Source organism: Palaemon carinicauda, chromosome 30 (assembly GCF_036898095.1).
Source record: "Palaemon carinicauda isolate YSFRI2023 chromosome 30, ASM3689809v2, whole genome shotgun sequence".
Classification (NCBI taxonomy): domain Eukaryota; kingdom Metazoa; phylum Arthropoda; class Malacostraca; order Decapoda; family Palaemonidae; genus Palaemon; species Palaemon carinicauda.
Window position 1 is genome coordinate 91,148,953 of NC_090754.1, and position 19,986 is coordinate 91,168,938.

Consider the following 19,986-nt stretch of genomic DNA (forward strand, 5'->3'; position numbering starts at 1 on the left):
CTTCTGCATTCATCACCTGACAAAGAAACAGTACAAGTGAATCTTTGTCAAGGAAGAATACATACTAGAAGAAGTGTGACCTCTTCCCTCTGTCGAGTCCATCTTGTAGACTATTATCTTTAGACCCAGAATGTCGGAATTCACTTGGCATTAACTGCCTTTATTTCAATGACTCTTAATCCTGATAACTGCCATACTCTACTGAGGCACTTATGCTCCACTATTCCATTGCAAAGGAATCTTATCCAAGGGACACAGCATACTAGAAAAAGTCAGACTTGTTTCTTCTGCATTCGTCACCTGACCAAGAAACAGTACAGGTGAATCTTTGTCAAGGAAGAATACATACTAAAACAAGTGGGACCTCTTCCCTCTGTCGAGTCCATCTTGTAGACTATTATGTTTAGACCTGGAATGTCGGAATCCACTTGGCATTAACTGCCTTTATTTCAATGACTCTTAATCCTGATAACTGCCATACTCTACTGAGGCACTTATGCTCCACTATCCCATTGCAAAGGAATCTTATCCAAGGGACACAGCATACTAGAAAAAGTCAGACTTGTTTCTTCTGCATTCGTCACCTGACAAAGAAACAGTACAGGTGAATCATTGTCAAGGAAGAATACATACTAGAACAAGTGTGACCTCTTCCCTCTGTCAAGTCCATCTTGTAGACTATTATCTTTAGACCTGGAATGTCGGAATCCACTTGGCACTAACTGCCTTTATTTCAATGACTCTTAATCCTGATAACTGCCATACTCTACTGAGGCACTTAAACTCCACTATTCCATTGCAAAGGAATCTTATCCAAGGGACACAGCATACTAGAAAAAGTCAGACGTGTTTCTTCTGCATTCGTCACCTGACAAAGAAACAGTACAAGTGAATCTTTGTCAAGGAAGAATACATACTAGAAGAAGTGTGACCTCTTCCCTCTGTCGAGTCCATCTTGTAGACTATTATCTTTAGACCCAGAATGTCGGAATTCACTTGGCATTAACTGCCTTTATTTCAATGACTCTTAATCCTGATAACTGCCATACTCTACTGAGGCACTTATACTCCACTATTCCATTGCAAAGGAATCTTATCCAAGGGACACAGCATACTAGAAAAAGTCAGACTTGTTTCTTCTGCATTCGTCACCTGACAAAGAAACCGTACAAGTGAATCTTTGTCAAGGAAGAATACATACTAGAACTAGTGTGACCTCTTCCCTCTGTCGAGTCCATCTTGTAGACTATTATCTTTAGACCTGGAATGTCGGAATCCACTTGGCACTAACTGCCTTTATTTCAATGACTCTTAATCCTGATAACTGCCATACTCTACTGAGGCACTTATGCTCCACTATTCCATAGCAAAGGAATCTTATCCAAGGGACACAGCATACTAGAAACAGTCAGACTTGTTTCTTCTGCATTCGTCACCTGACAAAGAAACAGTACAAGTGAATCTTTGTCAAGGAAAAATGCATACAAGAACAAGTGTGACCTCTTCCCTCTGTCGAGTCCATCTTGTAGACTATTATCTTTAGACCCGGAATGTCGGAATCCACTTGGCATTAACTACCTTTATTTCAATGACTCTTAATCCTGATAACTGCCATACTCTACTGAGGCACTTATGCTCCACTATTCCATTGCAAAGTAATCTTATCCAAGGGACACAGCATACTAGAAAAAGTCAGACTTGTTTCTTCTGCATTCGTCACCTGACAAAGAAACAGTACAAGTGAATCTTTGTCAAGGAAGAATACATACTAGAACAAGTGGGACCTCTTCCCTCTGTCGAGTCCATCTTGTAGACTATTATGTTTAGACCTGGAATGTCGGAATCCACTTGGCATTAACTGCCTTTATTTCAATGACTCTTAATCCTGATAACTGCCATACTCTACTGAGGCACTTATGCTCCACTATTCCATTGTAAAGTAATCTTATCTAAGGGACACAGCATACTAGAAAAAGTCAGACTTGTTTCTTCTGCATTCGTCACCTGACAAAGAAACAGTACAGGTGAATCTTTGTCAAGGAAGAATACATACTAGAACAAGTGGGACCTCTTCCCTCTGTCGAGTCCATCTTGTAGACTATTATGTTTAGACCTGGAATGTCGGAATCCACTTGGCATTAACTGCCTTTATTTCAATGACTCTTAATCCTGATAACTGCCATACTCTACTGAGGCACTTATGCTCCACTATTCCATTGCAAAGGAATTTTATCCAAGGGACACAGCATACTAGAAAAAGTCAGACTTGTTTCTTCTGCATTCGTCACCTGACAAAGAAACAGTACAAGTGAATCTTTGTCAAGGAAGAATACATACTAGAAGAATTCTGACCTCTTCCCTCTGTCGAGTCCATCTTGTAGACTATTATCTTTAGACCCGGAATGTCGGAATCCACTTGGCATTAACTGCCTTTATTTCAATGACTCTTAATCCTGATAACTGCCATACTCTACTGAGGCACTTATACTCCACTATTCCATTGCAAAGGAATCTTATCCAAGGGATACAGCATACTAGAAAAAGTCAGACTTGTTTCTTCTGCATTCGTCACCTGACAAAGAAACAGTACAAGTGAATCTTTGTCAAGGAAGAATACATACTAGAACAAGTGTGACCTCTTCCCTCTGTCGAGTCCATCTTGTAGACTATTATCTTTAGACCTGGAATGTTGGAATCCACTTGGCATTAACTGCCTTTATTTCAATGACTCTTAATCCTGATAACTGCCATACTCTACTGAGGCACTTATGCTCCACTATTCCATTGCAAAGTAATCTTATTTAAGGGACACAGCATACTAGAAAAAGTCAGACTTGTTTCTTCTGCATTCGTCACCTGACCAAGAAACAGTACAGGTGAATCTTTGTCAAGGAAGAATACATATCAGAAGAAGTGTGACCTCTTCCCTCTGTCGAGTCCATCTTGTAGACTATTAGGTTTAGACCTGGAATGTCGGAATCCACTTGGCATTAACTGCCTTTATTTCAATGACTCTTAATTCTGATAACTGCCATACTCTACTGAGGCACTTATGCTCCACTATTCCATTGCAAAGGAATCTTATCCAAGGGACACAGCATACTAGAAAAAGTCAGACTTGTTTCTTCTGCATTCGTCACCTGACAAAGAAACAGTACAGGTGAATCTTTGTCAAGGAAGAATACATACTAGAACAAGTGGGACCTCTTCCCTCTGTCGAGTCCATCTTGTAGACTATTATGTTTAGACCTGGAATGTCGGAATCCACTTGGCATTAACTGCCTTTATTTCAATGACTCTTAATCCTGATAACTGCCATACTCTACTGAGGCACTTATGCTCCACTATTCCATTGCAAAGGAATCTTATCCAAGGGACACAGCATACTAGAAAAAGTCAGACTTGTTTTTTCTGCATTCGTCACCTGACAAAGAAACAGTACAAGTGAATCTTTGTCAAGGAAGAATACATACTAGAAGAATTCTGACCTCTTCCCTCTGTCGAGTCCATCTTGTAGACTATTATCTTTAGACCCGGAATGTCGGAATCCACTTGGCATTAACTGCCTTTATTTCAATGACTCTTAATCCTGATAACTGCCATACTCTACTGAGGCACTTATGCTCCACTATTCCATTGCAAAGGAATCTTATCCAAGGGATACAGCATACTAGAAAAAGTCAGACTTGTTTCTTCTGCATTCGTCACCTGACAAAGAAACAGTACAGGTGAATCTTTGTCAAGGAAGAATACATACTAGAACAAGTGGGACCTCTTCCCTCTGTCGAGTCCATCTTGTAGACTATTATCTTTAGACCCGAAATGTCGGAATCCACTTGGCATTAACTGCCTTTATTTCAATGACTCTTAATCCTGATAACTGCCATACTCTACTGAGGCACTTATGCTCCACTATTCCATTGCAAAGGAATCTTATCCAAGGGACACAGCATACTAGAAAAGGTCAGACTTGTTTCTTCTGCATTCGTCACCTGACAAAGAAACAGTACAGGTGAATATTTGTCAAGGAAGAATACATACTAGAACAAGTGGGACCTCTTCCCTCTGTCGAGTCCATCTTGTAGACTATTATCTTTAGACCCGAAATGTCGGAATCCACTTGGCATTAACTGCCTTTATTTCAATGACTCTTAATCCTGATAACTGCCATACTCTACTGAGGCACTTATGCTCCACTATTCCATTGCAAAGGAATCTTATCCAAGGGACACAGCATACTAGAAAAGGTCAGACTTGTTTCTTCTGCATTCGTCACCTGACCAAGAAACAGTACAGGTGAATCTTTGTCAAGGAAGAATACATACTAGAACAAGTGGGACCTCTTCCCTCTGTCGAGTCCATCTTGTAGACTATTATGTTTAGACCTGGAATGTCGGAATCCACTTGGCATTAACTGCCTTTATTTCAATGACTCTTAATCCTGATAACTGCCATACTCTACTGAGGCACTTATGCTCCACTATTCCATTGCAAAGGAATCTTATCCAAGGGACACAGCATACTAGAAAAGGTCAGACTTGTTTCTTCTGCATTCGTCACCTGACCAAGAAACAGTACAGGTGAATCTTTGTCAAGGAAGAATACATACTAGAACAAGTGGGACCTCTTCCCTCTGTCGAGTCCATCTTGTAGACTATTATGTTTAGACCTGGAATGTCGGAATCCACTTGGCATTAACTGCCTTTATTTCAATGACTCTTAATCCTGATAACTGCCATACTCTACTGAGGCACTTATGCTCCACTATTCCATTGCAAAGGAATCTTATCCAAGGGACACAGCATACTAGAAAAGGTCAGACTTGTTTCTTCTGCATTCGTCACCTGACCAAGAAACAGTACAGGTGAATCTTTGTCAAGGAAGAATACATACTAGAACAAGTGGGACCTCTTCCCTCTGTCGAGTCCATCTTGTAGACTATTATCTTTAGACCTGGAATGTCGGAATCCACTTGGCATTAACTGTCCATCTTGTAATTATTCCATTTAGATTTGGAAGGCCGGAATCCTCCTGGCTTTGCCAGTCTTTCTTAGTGGCTCTCAGTCTAGATTTTCTAGTTTTATATATTTTTTGATTTTTTTTTTAATTTTTTTGGATTATTTGTTTTGTACATTATTTTGGATTTTTGTTTTAATTTTTGGACTGTTTTTAATTCATTTTCCATCCAGTGATTCTTACACTAAATGAATTTCCTTGATCAGTTTCTGGTCCTTCTGATAAAGACCTTGGCTAAGCTTTTCTATTGTATCATTCAGCTCTCCTCTGACCGGTTTTGTAGTCTCCAACTGCCTCGTAAGGTCACACTTACCTTTCTCTTCTTTTTTCATCTTTCCTTCTATGGAATAATTCTTCTGACCAATCCATCTTCAGATTGATAATTTCTTCCTTTAGCTGATTTTCTTGTTTATATATATAATATGTATATATATATTTTTAGATTTTTTAGTTCATGATATTCTAATTTTCTATTTAATAAATTATTTTTTTTTATTTTTTTTTATTTTTTTTTTATTTTGATTTTTTTTTAAATTTTCATGTATCAGATTATCCTGTTTATCGTTCTGCATTTCCTCAATAACGTGCTTGTATAAATTTTATAAATTTATATGGTCTATTATTTTTCCTTCTAGTTTTTGTATCTTCTCCTTCTGTTCTTGTACTATGCCTTCTAAGATTATCCTTCCCTCTCTTTCTTCCTCATTTTCTTTCTTTAAATTAAAAATTTCGGCTACATCTGCAGCCATTTGAAATTCTAGATTTTCCTTTCTCTCTCTTTCTACTTCCAGTTCACGAAGGATTTTCTTGTTTTCTTCTAGATGAAGCTTATTTTTTTTCTTTAAACGCTTGATCTGTTTGTCCTCTGGCCTCTGATATCCTTTGCATTCCTTCTCGCTCTGCCATCTTTGAACATTCTCCTTACCGCAAGTGAAGATCCTCTCATGATTTTGAAGGATTTGCCGGAGGTTCCCATTTTCTTGCTTGAGGCTTGTTAGGTGTTCTTGTAGCTCTTGTTTTGTCAGCTGAAATGTTCCTATTTTGGCATTAAGCATATCCTGTATCCTGCTCTCCAGATTCTTCATCTCATTAGTAAATCTGGTATTCATTTTATTATAAAATGCATTCACTAATGCATTCCGTTGTTTCATCATGTCTTTTTCTTTCTTTTTGGGGTAGTCGCATTTTCTTTCCTCATTTTTTTCTGATTCTTGCCTTTCCATGATTATATCTTCCAAGACTCCAATTTCCTTTGCTTCATTGGGACCAATAGGCTGGTCTTGTTTACTACTGGGCCGATTATTCCAACACCAGCACTGTTGGAGTTGGTGCACTATCTTCTGGGCTGGAGATCCTCTGGCCTTTTTGAGCTGATCCTTGTGAGTTTCTAAATGCGCTCTTATCGCCATATTTTTGCCGTTGATTAGGATAGTTTTTAAATACTTTTGGATTTCATCTAATAATTGAAGTGATTCAGTCTTATGGGCAAGATTATTGAGTTTCACGAATTTGATATCATCCAAGCTTTTGCTGGTATGTTCAGTAACACACACTGCACTATCCTCCAAGTTTTGGTCAGTTGATTTGAGAAGATCCTTTGATAACAGAGAATCCAATCTGTAGTATATCTGTTCCCTTTCTTTGCAGAAGTTTTCCCATTTTGTTTCTAAATATGGGGTTCTCTCCCTTCTCACTTTGTCTTTTTTCATGCTTTCAACTTGAGGTGTGTTCTCCCCGTAGTGCTCAGTTAAATTGCCGATGTCCTTTACTATCGTTTTTAAGACACTTTCACAAACTCTATCCTCCCCATATTGGTCAATAAACTCTAATTCTTGCATATCTGTTATGTTCTGTTCAGTAAACCTGAACCTTTCTTCTTTCTTTTCTAGGTTACTTTCAAATTGTTCCCAGACTTTATCTTCTACCCCATGTTTTTCTATAAACTCTAATTCTTGCATATCTCTCATGTCCTGTTCAGTAAACCTGAACCTTTCCTCTTTCTTTTCTAGGTTACGTTCAAATTGTTCCCAGACTTTATCTTCTACCCCCTGTTTTTCTATAAACTCTAATTCTTGCATATCTCTCATGTCCTGTTCAGTAAACCTGAACCTTTCCTCTTTCTTTTCTAGGTTACTTTCAAATTGTTCCCAGACTTTATCTTCTACCCCATGTTTTTCTATAAACTCTAATTCTTGCATATCTCTCATGTCCTGTTCAGTAAACCTGAACCTTTCCTCTTTCTTTTCTAGGTTACGTTCAAATTGTTCCCAGACTTTATCTTCTACCCCCTGTTTTTCTATAAACTCTAATTCTTGCATATCTCTCATGTCCTGTTCAGTAAACCTGAACCTTTCCTCTTTCTTTTCTAGGTTACTTTCAAATTGTTCCCAGACTTTATCTTCTACCCCATGTTTTTCTATAAACTCTAATTCTTGCATATCTCTCATGTCCTGTTCAGTAAACCTGAACCTTTCCTCTTTCTTTTCTAGGTTACGTTCAAATTGTTCCCAGACTTTATCTTCTACCCCCTGTTTTTCTATAAACTCTAATTCTTGCATATCTCTCATGTCCTGTTCAGTAAACCTGAACCTTTCCTCTTTCTTTTCTAGGTTACTTTCAAATTGTTCCCAGACTTTATCTTCTACCCCATGTTTTTCTATAAACTCTAATTCTTGCATATCTCTCATGTCCTGTTCAGTAAACCTGAACCTTTCCTCTTTCTTTTCTAGGTTACTTTCAAATTGTTCCCAGACTTTATCTTCTACCCCCTGTTTTTCTATAAACTCTAATTCTTGCATATCTCTCATGTCCTGTTCAGTAAACCTGAACCTTTCCTCTTTCTTTTCTAGGTTACGTTCAAATTGTTCCCAGACTTTATCTTCTACCCCCTGTTTTTCTATAAACTCTAATTCTTGCATATCTCTCATGTCCTGTTCAGTAAACCTGAACCTTTCCTCTTTCTTTTCTAGGTTACGTTCAAATTGTTCCCAGACTTTATCTTCTACCCCCTGTTTTTCTATAAACTCTAATTCTTGCATATCTCTCATGTCCTGTTCAGTAAACCTGAACCTTTCCTCTTTCTTTTCTAGGTTACGTTCAAATTGTTCCCAGACTTTATCTTCTACCCCCTGTTTTTCTATAAACTCTAATTCTTGTATATCTCTCATGTCCTGTTCAGTAAACCTGAACCTTTCCTCTTTCTTTTCTAGGTTACGTTCAAATTGTTCCCAGACTTTATCTTCTACCCCCTGTTTTTCTATAAACTCTAATTCTTGCATATCTCTCATGTCCTGTTCAGTAAACCTGAACCTTTCCTCTTTCTTTTCTAGGTTACGTTCAAATTGTTCCCAGACTTTATCTTCTACCCCCTGTTTTTCTATAAACTCTAATTCTTGCATATCTCTCATGTCCTGTTCAGTAAACCTGAACTTTTCCTCTTTCTTTTCTAGGTTACGTTCAAATTGTTTCCAGACTTTATCTTCTACCCCATGTTTTTCTATAAACTCTAATTCTTGCATATCTCTCATGTCCTGTTCAGTAAACCTGAACCTTTCCTCTTTCTTTTCTAGGTTACGTTCAAATTGTTTCCAGACTTTATCTTCTACCCCATGTTTTTCTATAAACTCTAATTCTTGCATATCTCTCATGTCCTGTTCAGTAAACCTGAACTTTTCCTCTTTCTTTTCTAGGTTACGTTCAAATTGTTTCCAGACTTTATCTTCTACCCCATGTTTTTCTATAAACTCTAATTCTTGCATATCTCTCATGTCCTGTTCAGTAAACCTGAACTTTTCCTCTTTCTTTTCTAGGTTACGTTCAAATTGTTTCCAGACTTTATCTTCTACCCCATGTTTTTCTATAAACTCTAATTCTTGTATATCTCTCATGTCCTGTTCAGTAAACCTGAACTTTTCCTCTTTCTTTTCTAGGTTACGTTCAAATTGTTTCCAGACTTTATCTTCTACCCCATGTTTTTCTATAAACTCTAATTCTTGCATATCTCTCATGTCCTGTTCAGTAAACCTGAACCTTTCCTCTTTCTTTTCTAGGTTACGTTCAAATTGTTTCCAGACTTTATCTTCTACCCCATGTTTTTCTATAAACTCTAATTCTTGCATATCTCTCATGTCCTGTTCAGTAAACCTGAACCTTTCCTCTTTCTTTTCTAGGTTACGTTCAAAGGCTGATAAGGGAGGATGTGTAGTAATCATGAACAAAACTGACTACCTTATCAAGGCTTACAGACTCTTAAATGACCAAAATACATACGCTAAGCTAACGAAAACACCATCAATTAAATACATTCAATCTGAGTTTAATAGGAGAATAAAATCGGTTGTTAACAACGGGGTGAGTAAGGAGACTAAAGATATTGTTTATAGTAAACTAACCAGAAGGTTACCTTCATTTAGTTATTTCTATGGTACACCGAAAATACATAAAGTAGGTATCCCGCTAAGACCTATAGTAGCTAGCTGTAACACCCCACAGACTGATTTATCTACATGGTTGGCTAAGACTCTTGGCGAATTGATAGGTACCATCTCTGATTCTCACTTAAAGCATAGCGCTGATTTCTTAGAAAAGATCAAGAAAAGGGAGTATGTGGGTCGAATGTACAGCTTTGATATAGTCTCTTTGTTTACAAATGTACCCCTTGACTTTGTGCTGGAAAATCTCACTAAACTCGCCGAAGATGGCATTTTTAAACCACCATTGCCTATAGGTAAGTTTTGTGAGCTAATTAAGATATCAGTAGAATCTACTATTTTTGAATTTGAAAGTTCATTTTATCAACAAAAGATGTGAGTCTCAATGGGTTCTTCCCTATCCCCGGTTCTGGCCAACCTTTGTATGGAGTTTTTTGAGAAGTTGTATGTTAACAAATTACCAAGAGAAATAAAACCTGAAATTTGGGTACGGTATGTGGATGATATTTTTATTGTATACAAACATAATGAGGAGGCTTTTAGAAGGTTTTTAAATTTACTGGATGGCTATGTACCCTCCATAAAATTTACTGTGGAAAGAGAAACTGATAATCAATTACCCTTTCTCGATTTGATAGTTCACCGAGATAACGTGAATAGGTCTTTTAAATTTTCTGTTTTTAGAAAGAGCACACACACCAATTCATACATTCATTTCTTTTCATATCATGATGCTAAAGTCAAATCAAATGTTTTAACAAATCTGTTTATCCGAGCATATCGTCTATGTGACCCTATTTATATTGATAGAGAAATTGAGTTTTTAATACACAGTTTCAGGAACTTATGTTACCCTAAATATTTTATCGAACATTGTCACAAAAAAGCTAGAAAGATATATTTTAATCCCCTTGATAAAACTGATAAGCCTGATTTTAGAACATCTCTGCTGCTTCCCTACAACAAAGAACTCGCCAATTCCTCTCTTGGTTTGTGCAGAGAGACACCGCACCGAGATATAATATCGTTTTTCAGTATGAGAATACCCTCAGGAAGAAACTCATTAATAACAACCCAGGTAAAGATGATGGTGAGATGGGAGTATATGTGATTCCATGTAAGGATTGTGAGGAATGCTACATCGGGGAGAGCGGCCGCTCTGGGAAGAGAGGAAAAGGGAACACATTGCAGCTTGCAGATCGGGGAACTACTATAGTGCCATAGCCCGACATACTTGGGAGAAAAGTCATGCAATAGCCTTCAACAAGGCAGAAATTGTTTACAAGTGTCGTGACAGAGCAATCAGGAGAACGATTGAAGGTGCTGTGATCTCTCTGAACAAGACTTTTGAGGGTAACAGGGGAATAGTGGAAGATGAAAACATCAGTGAAGAAATATGTAGGAGGAGCAAAATTCGTAACTGTAGGGATATATGTGCCAAGATAAGAGATGCTTCCTCTTCAGTCCCTCCGTCACAGGTGCATCCTCCACAGACATTGCAAGTGACAAACGACCGGAACTACCAAAACATCGAATTGGCCAGTGACCATCGTAACATACCACCCAGAAGATCTCAAAGAATTTTGGAAAGGACAAGGGCCCAACAACCTGAAATCATTTTGTAATTGATTTTAATCTGTTTTAACTATATGGCTATGTATTTGAATTGTTTATGAATTTCTGTTTTTCCTTATATCAGTACCTGACTTGTAATTTTATAAACATTTTAGTGACCAAGTCCACAGATGATGGACGAAAGCTCTAAACGTATTTTGTAATATCTACAAATATACACCAGTTTTTCAAACACGTCTTACATCATTGTGGAACCTTTTCAAGATATATATATATATATATATATATATATATATATATATATATATATATATATATATATATAAATGTATATATAAATATATCTATACATATATATGCATAATGAATTTATATATATATATATATATATATATATATATATATATATATATATATACACACAATAAGTTTAATATATGGCATATATGAATATATATATATATATATATATATATATATATATATATATATATATATATATATATATATATATATATATATATATATATATGGGAGGTAAATCAGTTGTTGTTTGCGGATGATACTGTACAGGTTCCAGGCACAGAAGAGAAGCTTGCCCGACTAGTGACAGAATTTGGAAGGGTGTGTGAGAGATGGAAGTTGAGAGTTAATGTGGGTAAGAGTAAGGTTATGAGATGTATGAGAAGGGAAGGTGGTGCAAGGTTGAATGTCATGTTGAATGGAGAGTTACTTGAGGAGGTGGATCAGTTTAAGTACTTGGGGTCTGTTGTTGCAGCAAATGGTGGAGTGGAAGCAGATGTATGTCAGAGAGTGAATGAAGGTTGCAAAGTGTTGGGGGCAGTTAAGGGAGTAGTGAAAAATAGAGGGTTGGGCATGAATGTAAAGAGAGTTCTATATGAGAAAGTGGTTGTACCAACTGTGATGTATGGATCGGAGTTGTGGGGAATGAAAGTGATGGAGAGACAGAAATTGAATGTGTTTGAGATGAAGTGTCCAAGGAGTATGGCTGGTGTATCTCGAGTAGATAGGGTTAGGAACGAAGTGGTGAGAGTGAGAACGGGTGTAAGAAATGAGTTAGCAGCTAGAGTGGATATGAATGTGTTGAGGTGGTTTGGTCATGTTGAGAGAATGGAGAATGGCTGTCTGCTAAAGAAGGTGATGAATGCTAGAGTTGATGGGAGAAGTACAAGAGGAAGGCCAAGGTTTGAGTGGGTGGATGGATGGAGTGAAGAAAGCTCTGGGTGATAGAAGGATAGATGTGAGAGAGGCAAGAGAGCGTGCTAGAAATAGGAATGAATGGCGAGCAATTGTGACGCAGTTCTGGTAGGCCCTGGTGCTTCCTCCGGTGCCTTAGATGACCGCAGAGGTAGCAGCAGTAGGGGATTCAGCATTATGAAGCTTCATCTGTGGTGGATAACGGGGGAGGGTGGGCTGTGGCACCCTAGCGGTACCAGCTGAACTCGGTTGAGTCCTTTGTCAGACTGGGGGGAACGTAGAGAGGAGAGGTCCCCTTTTTGTTTTGTTTCATGTGTTGATGTCGGCTATCCTCCAAAATTGGGGGAAGTGCTTTGGTATATATATATATATATATATATATATATATATATATATATATATATATATATATTTATATATATTTATATATATATATATATTTATATATCCATTTCTAAGTGGCGATACCCTAATGTGGTGAAATAGTTTGTGTATTGCCATGACCAGCAAAACTATAACTCTCAGGACCACCCATACTATGTTGGTTTGCTGCGAGCTATCAGTAAAAATTTCTAACCATCACCAATCTGAGAGGTGATGAAAACTGGCCAAACCCCAGACATGAATAAGGACATGTCTGAGGCCTTTGTCTTGTAGTGGGTGCGTTTGCTGTTGTTGTTGTTGTTGTTGCTATATATAGGCTATATAAATCTATTTGTATTTGTGTGTTTGTATGTATGTGTACTGTGTATATATATATATATATATATATATATATATATATATATATATATATATATATATATATATATATATATATATATATATATATATATATATATGTATATATATTTATTATTATTATTATTATTATTACTTGCTAAGCTACAACCCTACTATGAGATTCAGGGCCTCTGTAACACGGTTTTTTGGACTTTGCTCCTTATCAAAGCATCGGATGTAGCTGAAAGTTGACATATGTATATTTTACAACCACACACAAATTTTGTCAGCATTATCAAGAACCTAAACCCGATAGTTTTAATTTTTATAGAGTAAAAATGATCTAGCCGACGCCATGGCCAGTGATAACGAGCCAAGAGTCGAAAACATTCATTACGTAAGCAATGTAAACACCTTTTGACAAAATTTTGCCCCGCCCATCCATCAGACACCCATTCACCTTCTTCCATCGGCTCTGAAACCCATAACAGTCAAGAATAGCTAACAGGATTTGGAATTGCCCCCGTGGTTGCAAAACTGCATTTGTCTTACGACTTGCAACTTTATACAGTCAAGAGAAAGCCCGCGGCCATATTTACTATAGCCTGAATAAGTAATTATTCAGTTTCTAGTTTAAATCCAATGTTTATGGTCTGCTTTGTATTTAGCGTAACATGATTATAATACTTGTAATGTCAATCAGGCTTTTGAACATTTCCATTAACTATTCACTATGCCACCAAGAGAGAGAGAGAAAGAGAGAAATTGTATGTAAACAGTCTTTATATAACTATTTTTGTTAAAATAAGATTTTTGTGCTAAAATCTCCATCAGACCAATGGATCATCCGATATCATTTTTTTTTCCTTCTTCTTAGGCTGTACGACCGTGTTGGCTATGTTTTGGGCATGACTGCATTTTCTAAATAAATCATGAATAGTTTTTAGGAGTTTTATTTGTATATCTCATGGGAATTTATAGAAGTAAAGTGAACATAATTCATTTATCTTTTAAAGTATTTACTACATGTTGCCAAACAAATAGTAATAAAGATGATAATTCAATGAAGGAATGATACCATACTTTATCTTCAGCTTCAACATCGGCAATAACTTACCCCGTAGCCATAATTTGTCAGCTTAATGAAATAACCTATCATCTAATGTTAAACTTAATTTCTGAGGAAGCCATGGGTTATTGCACAGTGAAAAAAACATGACAAAGACTTTATGAATGGCGGAACAATACATAAATGTGGGTGGGGTATCTGTGCTAGCGTAGTAATACAACTGTAGCAGTAATGCCGCAACAGTAGTATCCATGAGTTAAACGTTTAGGCCATCTGCTGGGATCCTTGAGGATCATTTAGCACTTCTTACAACTACTCGAGAATTGAGTTTTTATAGCCAGAATTTAAATTTTATAATCCAACAATGCCCATGATAGCCTTCAGTGTTATCCTGAATTATAACGATGCCAAAGTGGGTGGAGCCTCATGAAGTCATCATTCTGACGATAATTATTTAAAGCCAAAATACGGTACCGGCTTTTTTTTTCAGTAAATATGTAGGTAGATAGACAATAAATAAAAATTGCTTGACATTGGATATAGCAGTCATCAAATCAAGCTTGTCTACTACGTTTTTGAAAATTACCAACTATTCCCTACACCTTGTCAATCTGACTGTGACTTATAAAGTAGACTGTAATTTTTTTAGGAAACTTATTTTGGGAGTTAGACTAATAATCTAAGTGTTTTTGTATTTATTAACATATTTTGTTGGTTTGTTCATTATGACAATTATCAGTGGAGAGGTTTCAGAGTTCATAAAGGTGTACTGCTTTGCTTTTATTTAAACTTTTGTGTCATTGTTGGCAGAGGTATAGCCTTCGTTACGTATAGCCAATCATCGATCGAGAAAGAGGGAAAAAATGCCGTCATAAGTACGTAACGAGTGTGTTCGAAACCTTTTCTCTGAGTAAGTTGGCCCGTCTTCAAAAATCGTCACTTTTACTTAATAAAGTACCAAATTTATTCAACCTACGTAATGCAGAATGTAGTCAAAATTTATGTGTAGATATAATGTGCATTCTGAATAAGCGTTATATTTATGAAATTCATAGAAAAAAAGTTATTGCGAAAAAACCGTGTTACAGAGGCCCTGAATCTCATAGTAGTTGGAAAAGCAGTATGCTATAAGCCCAGGGGCCCCAACAGGGAAAATAGCTCAGTGAGGAAAGGAAAAGTGGAAAAATAAAATCTTCTAAGAATAGCAACAACCTTAAAATAAGTATTTCCTATATAAACTATAAAAAAAACTTAGAATATCGTGCCCGGGTGTACCCTCAAGCAAGAGAACTCTCTCTCTCTCTCTCTCTCTCTCTCTCTCTCTCTCTCTCTCTCTCTCTCTCTATATATATATATATATATATATATATATATATATATATATATATATGCTTTTGTTTGTTTGTTTTTCAGCATAAAATTGAGGAAAAATAGTGGTACATTGTCTAAGTGTATCTATGTACGAGTACTAATATTGATCAAAATATTTGAATGGTGACATCCATATCTGACATATTAATTTCATGATCCCCTTTTTAACATTATTATTAAAATTATCAATATTTAGTCTTTCATCGTAATTCAATATCAGGGTTAGCTTTGTCTCTTCCTATTTCATTCATATTTGTTTCCTTATTTTCTCTCCTCATTGGGCTATTTTCCCTGTTGCACCCTTTTGGGCTTATAAGCATCCTGCTTTTCCAGATGGAGTTGTAGCTCAGCTAATAATAATAATAATAATAATAATAATAATAATAATAATAATAATAATAATAATGTATCATTTAATAACTTACAAGTCGAGTCTGTGGCCATTTCATATCAAGGAGGTTGAATTCATTATTATAATTATGATAATTATAATTAATTTCAGTGAGATTTGGAGACCAAAAAGACCCTTATTCCTACCATGAATAATTACGAATGGGAAATATTTCAAGTTTTGTATATTGCTTACAATATATTGATTAAAATATTTTCTTAAAATTTGTGGGCTCACAAGTGCTTAAGGTTAATTACAGCCCGTGACTTTCTGTATGCAAGTTACAGCACCTGTCTTTGGAAGAACCAACCACCTTGTTTGCTAGTTTGCCAAGAAGGCGTTTCAGCCTCTTAAATTCCACGTTTTTATCATAAATTCAAATAATGCTTTTTAACCAAATTCCAATTTGGCATATTCCTTTGCACAAGTTTAAAATTCATTGATGCCAAATATATTATTGAAAATACCCCCTGAAGTCAAAATTGATTGGATGAGTCCAGCCAATAGGAAGACAGCTTCTAAGTATCTTAGCCAAATAGTGGAAGTTTAAACCAATGAAAAGCGGGCTTACAGAGGCGTTATGTTGGTGGCCTCTGATTGGCTCTGGGAAATTCTAGGGTTTTCAGACCATTTCTCTACGAGCCCTGAAGGTGTGAAGGTCAGTTGAGTGTTAGTTCCTGGAATTTAATTTAAATGTAGGTGTACATTAATTGGTACGATTATACATCGCACTTATCATATTATAGAAAAGTAGCTAATATTTTTATTAAGAATATTTGTTTTATTAAAATGGAAAAATTATGAGATTAATTGGCCTAACCCCAGACATGAATAAAGACATGTCTGAAGCCTTTATCCGACAGTGAACTAGAAACGGCTCCATTTGTTTATATATATATATATATATACTGTATATATATATATAATATATATATATATATAATATATATATATATATATATATACTGTATATATATATATATATATATACTGTATATATATATATATATATATACAGTATATATATATATATACTGTATATATATATATATATATACTGTATATATATATATATATACACAGTATATATATATACAGTATATATATATACAGTATTTATATATATATATATATATACTGTATATATATATATATATATATATGCTACAGCTGTTTCTAGTTCATTGCAGGACAAAGTCCTCAGACATGTTTTTATTTATGCCTTGGGTCTGGCCACTTTTGATCAACACGCTGGCTACTGTAGATTGGTATTGGTAGATTTTTGTCTGATCGTTTTCAGCAAACCAACGTTAGCATGGGTGGCCTTAACTATCATAGCTTTGCTGATCATGGCGATACGCAAACCCTTTCACCACATTAACAACAATCTCGGTTGGTCTCCTAAAACGTCTTGTCTTCATTCGAAAAAAAGCGTTATTAACCTGTTAAATTTTGTGGTGCTGAAGAAGGGGTTTTGCAGCAATATTTTTTTTTTAACTTGTTAACTTGTTAATAGGTTTACCCCTGGAGGCGGGATTAAATCCCTCCAGAATTCATGGTTAAATCACTGCAAAATTCTGGGTTAAATCCCCCTAGGATTCGTGGTTAAATCCAAAAGGACTCTTCGTTAAAATCCCAAAGGATTTGTGGTTAAATCCGGAGGATTTGGACTTGAATACCAAAAGGATTATAAGTCCTAGGACGCATTGTTAAATCCCCGCAGGATTCCGGGTTAAATCACCTAGACTTCGTGGTTAAATCCCCTAGACTTCGTGGTTAAATCCCCTAGACTTCGTGGTTAAATCCCCTAGACTTCGTGGTTAAATCCCCTAGACTTCGTGGTTAAATCCCCCTGACTTCGTGGTTAAATCCCCCTAGGATTAATGGCTGAATCCCCGCAAGATTCCGTGTTGAATCCCCTTAGAATTCGTGGTTAAATCTCATTAGAATTCGTGGTTAAATCTCCGCAGGATTCTGGGTTAAAGTCCCTGAGAATTCGTGATTAAATACACTTAGAATTCTTGTTAAATCTCCTCAAGATTCTGGGTTAAATCCCCTTAGAATTCATTGTTAAATCTCCTCAAGATTCTGGGTTAAATCCCCTTAGAATTCATGGTTAAATCTCCCTAGGATTCACCGTTGAATCCCCGCAAGATTCCGGGTTAAATCCTCTTAGAATTTGTGATTAATTCCCCTAGGATTCATGGTTAAATCCCCTTAGAATTCGTGGTTAAATCTCCTTTATTAGAATAGAAAAATATTTTAGGCTTATGGTGGCCGATGTGGTAACGTCCTTGACTGGTGAACGCTAGACTGGGGTTTGAATCATACTCAACCTTAGTTTCTGTAGTTGCTGCAACCCCACCATCCTTGTGAGCGAAGGATTGGGGGGTTTAGGGGAGCCTAAAGGTTTATCTGCTGAAGTAATTAGCAGCCATTGGCTGGCTTGGGCGCTGATCATATGCATATAAGGTCAGTCTCTAGGGCATTGTCCTGCTTGATAAGGCAGTGTCACTGTCCCTTATCTGTGCTATTCACGAGTGGAATTTAAACTTTTAAACTGCTATTACAGTCTTCAACTCTTATGTCATCTAGAATATGTATAGGAGGAGGCTGTTATAACTATGTGAATGGCCAGAAAATCCTGATTTTAAGATTATAAATGCCATTTTCTATAATATCTTCGTCATTATTATTATTATTATTATTATTATTATTATTATTACTTGCTAAGCTACAACCCTAGTTGGAAAAGCAGAATGCTACAATATATAAGAGACCGAGGGCTCCAACAGGGAAAATAGCCCAGTGAGAAAAGGAAATAAGGAAACAACAAGAAAAGTAATTAAGATTTAAGATGAAATATTTTAAGAACAGTTTTATATTTCTCATATAAACTATGAAAACTTTAACAAAACAAAAGGAAGAGAAGTAAGATAGAATAGTGTGCCTGAATGTACCCTCAAGCAAGAGAACTCTAACCCAAAACAGTGGAAGGCCATGGTACAGAGGCTATGGCAGCTCCCAAGACTAGAGAACAAGGGTTTGATTTTGGAGTGTTACTAATTGAAGTTGTATAATCATAAGACTATAAGCACCAGCAGCGGTTGACATAAGTGTGCATTTAGAAGTTAATTAATATTTAATAGTTTGAAACACGGTTGTATTCATGATCAGTATTGTAGTCTGTCTCTAGCAGCTGTTTAGATATTTGGGCATTTAAAGGTTTAAAGGTAAGGGATATTGACATTTCCCTATGAAGCAGGACAATGCCCTAGAGACTGACCATGTATACATATGATCAGCACCCAAGCCCCCTCTCAATCCAAGACCGAGAGGGGGGCCAGTCAATGGCTGCTGATGACTCAGCAGGTAGACCTATAGGCTCCCTCAAACACCCCATCTTTAGCTCACAAGGATGGTGAGGTTCCAGCGACAAAAGAAACTAACGTGTAGTGGGACTCGAACTTCAGTCTGGCGATCACCAGACAAGGGCGTTACCATATAATCACTCTATATACATTGCACATAATATTAGCTTAGGAATGACCGGATACATGGCGCCGACAGCCTATGCCTCAATGCTAAATAATTTGGCTCGTTAGTCTCTACAGAACAATATTTGTGTTATTACTAGCTAAGTTACATCTCCAGTTGGAAAAGCAAGATATAAGCCCAAGGGATCCAACAAGGGAAAATAGTCCAGTGAGGGAAGGGAATAAACTGCAAGAGAAGTAGTAAACAACTAAAATGAAATATCTTAAGAATATTATCATTTAGATCTTTGGTATATACACTACAAACTTCAAAAAACAGAAACAGGAGAAATGATAAAAGTAGTGTGTCCGAGTGGGCCCTCAGGCAAGAGGCTCAGTCAAATCTAATACTGCAATAAAGTTTACTCTAGCATAGACCTTTTTTTTTTTTTTTTTTTTTTTTTGTCAAGAGCTTAATCTTGAAAAAGTCCTTTTATTGATACGGAGATTATACAATCTTTGGGACGGCATTTAGAAAGCCATAGAACTCGGGGTAACTTTGGCCCCATAACAAAACCACTCGTCACTATTTTACTTTTGATGGGATTTTCAGCAAATCTCTTACTTTGCACATTGATAGCTTTATGGATCATTGTTCACATCATAATTGTTTTAATTCAGCAATTACACCCGTTAAACTTGCCATCTTACATACAT

At 36.4% G+C, this 19,986-nt stretch overlaps 1 protein-coding gene across 1 annotated transcript; it reads right to left on the minus strand.

The window, feature by feature from the left end:
• Positions 1-5,615: 5,615 nt before the first annotated feature.
• On the minus strand, positions 5,616-9,227 carry LOC137623642 (trichohyalin-like). Its single transcript, XM_068354473.1, has one exon. The coding sequence runs from the start codon at positions 9,225-9,227 to the stop codon at positions 5,616-5,618; it is 3,612 nt and encodes a 1,203-aa protein (XP_068210574.1).
• Positions 9,228-19,986: the final 10,759 nt, after the last annotated feature.

Coding starts and splice junctions, on each gene's coding strand:
- LOC137623642 (XM_068354473.1), bottom strand. CDS start 9,227: ATGATTACTACACATCCTCCCTTATCAGCCTTTGAACGTAACCTAGAA.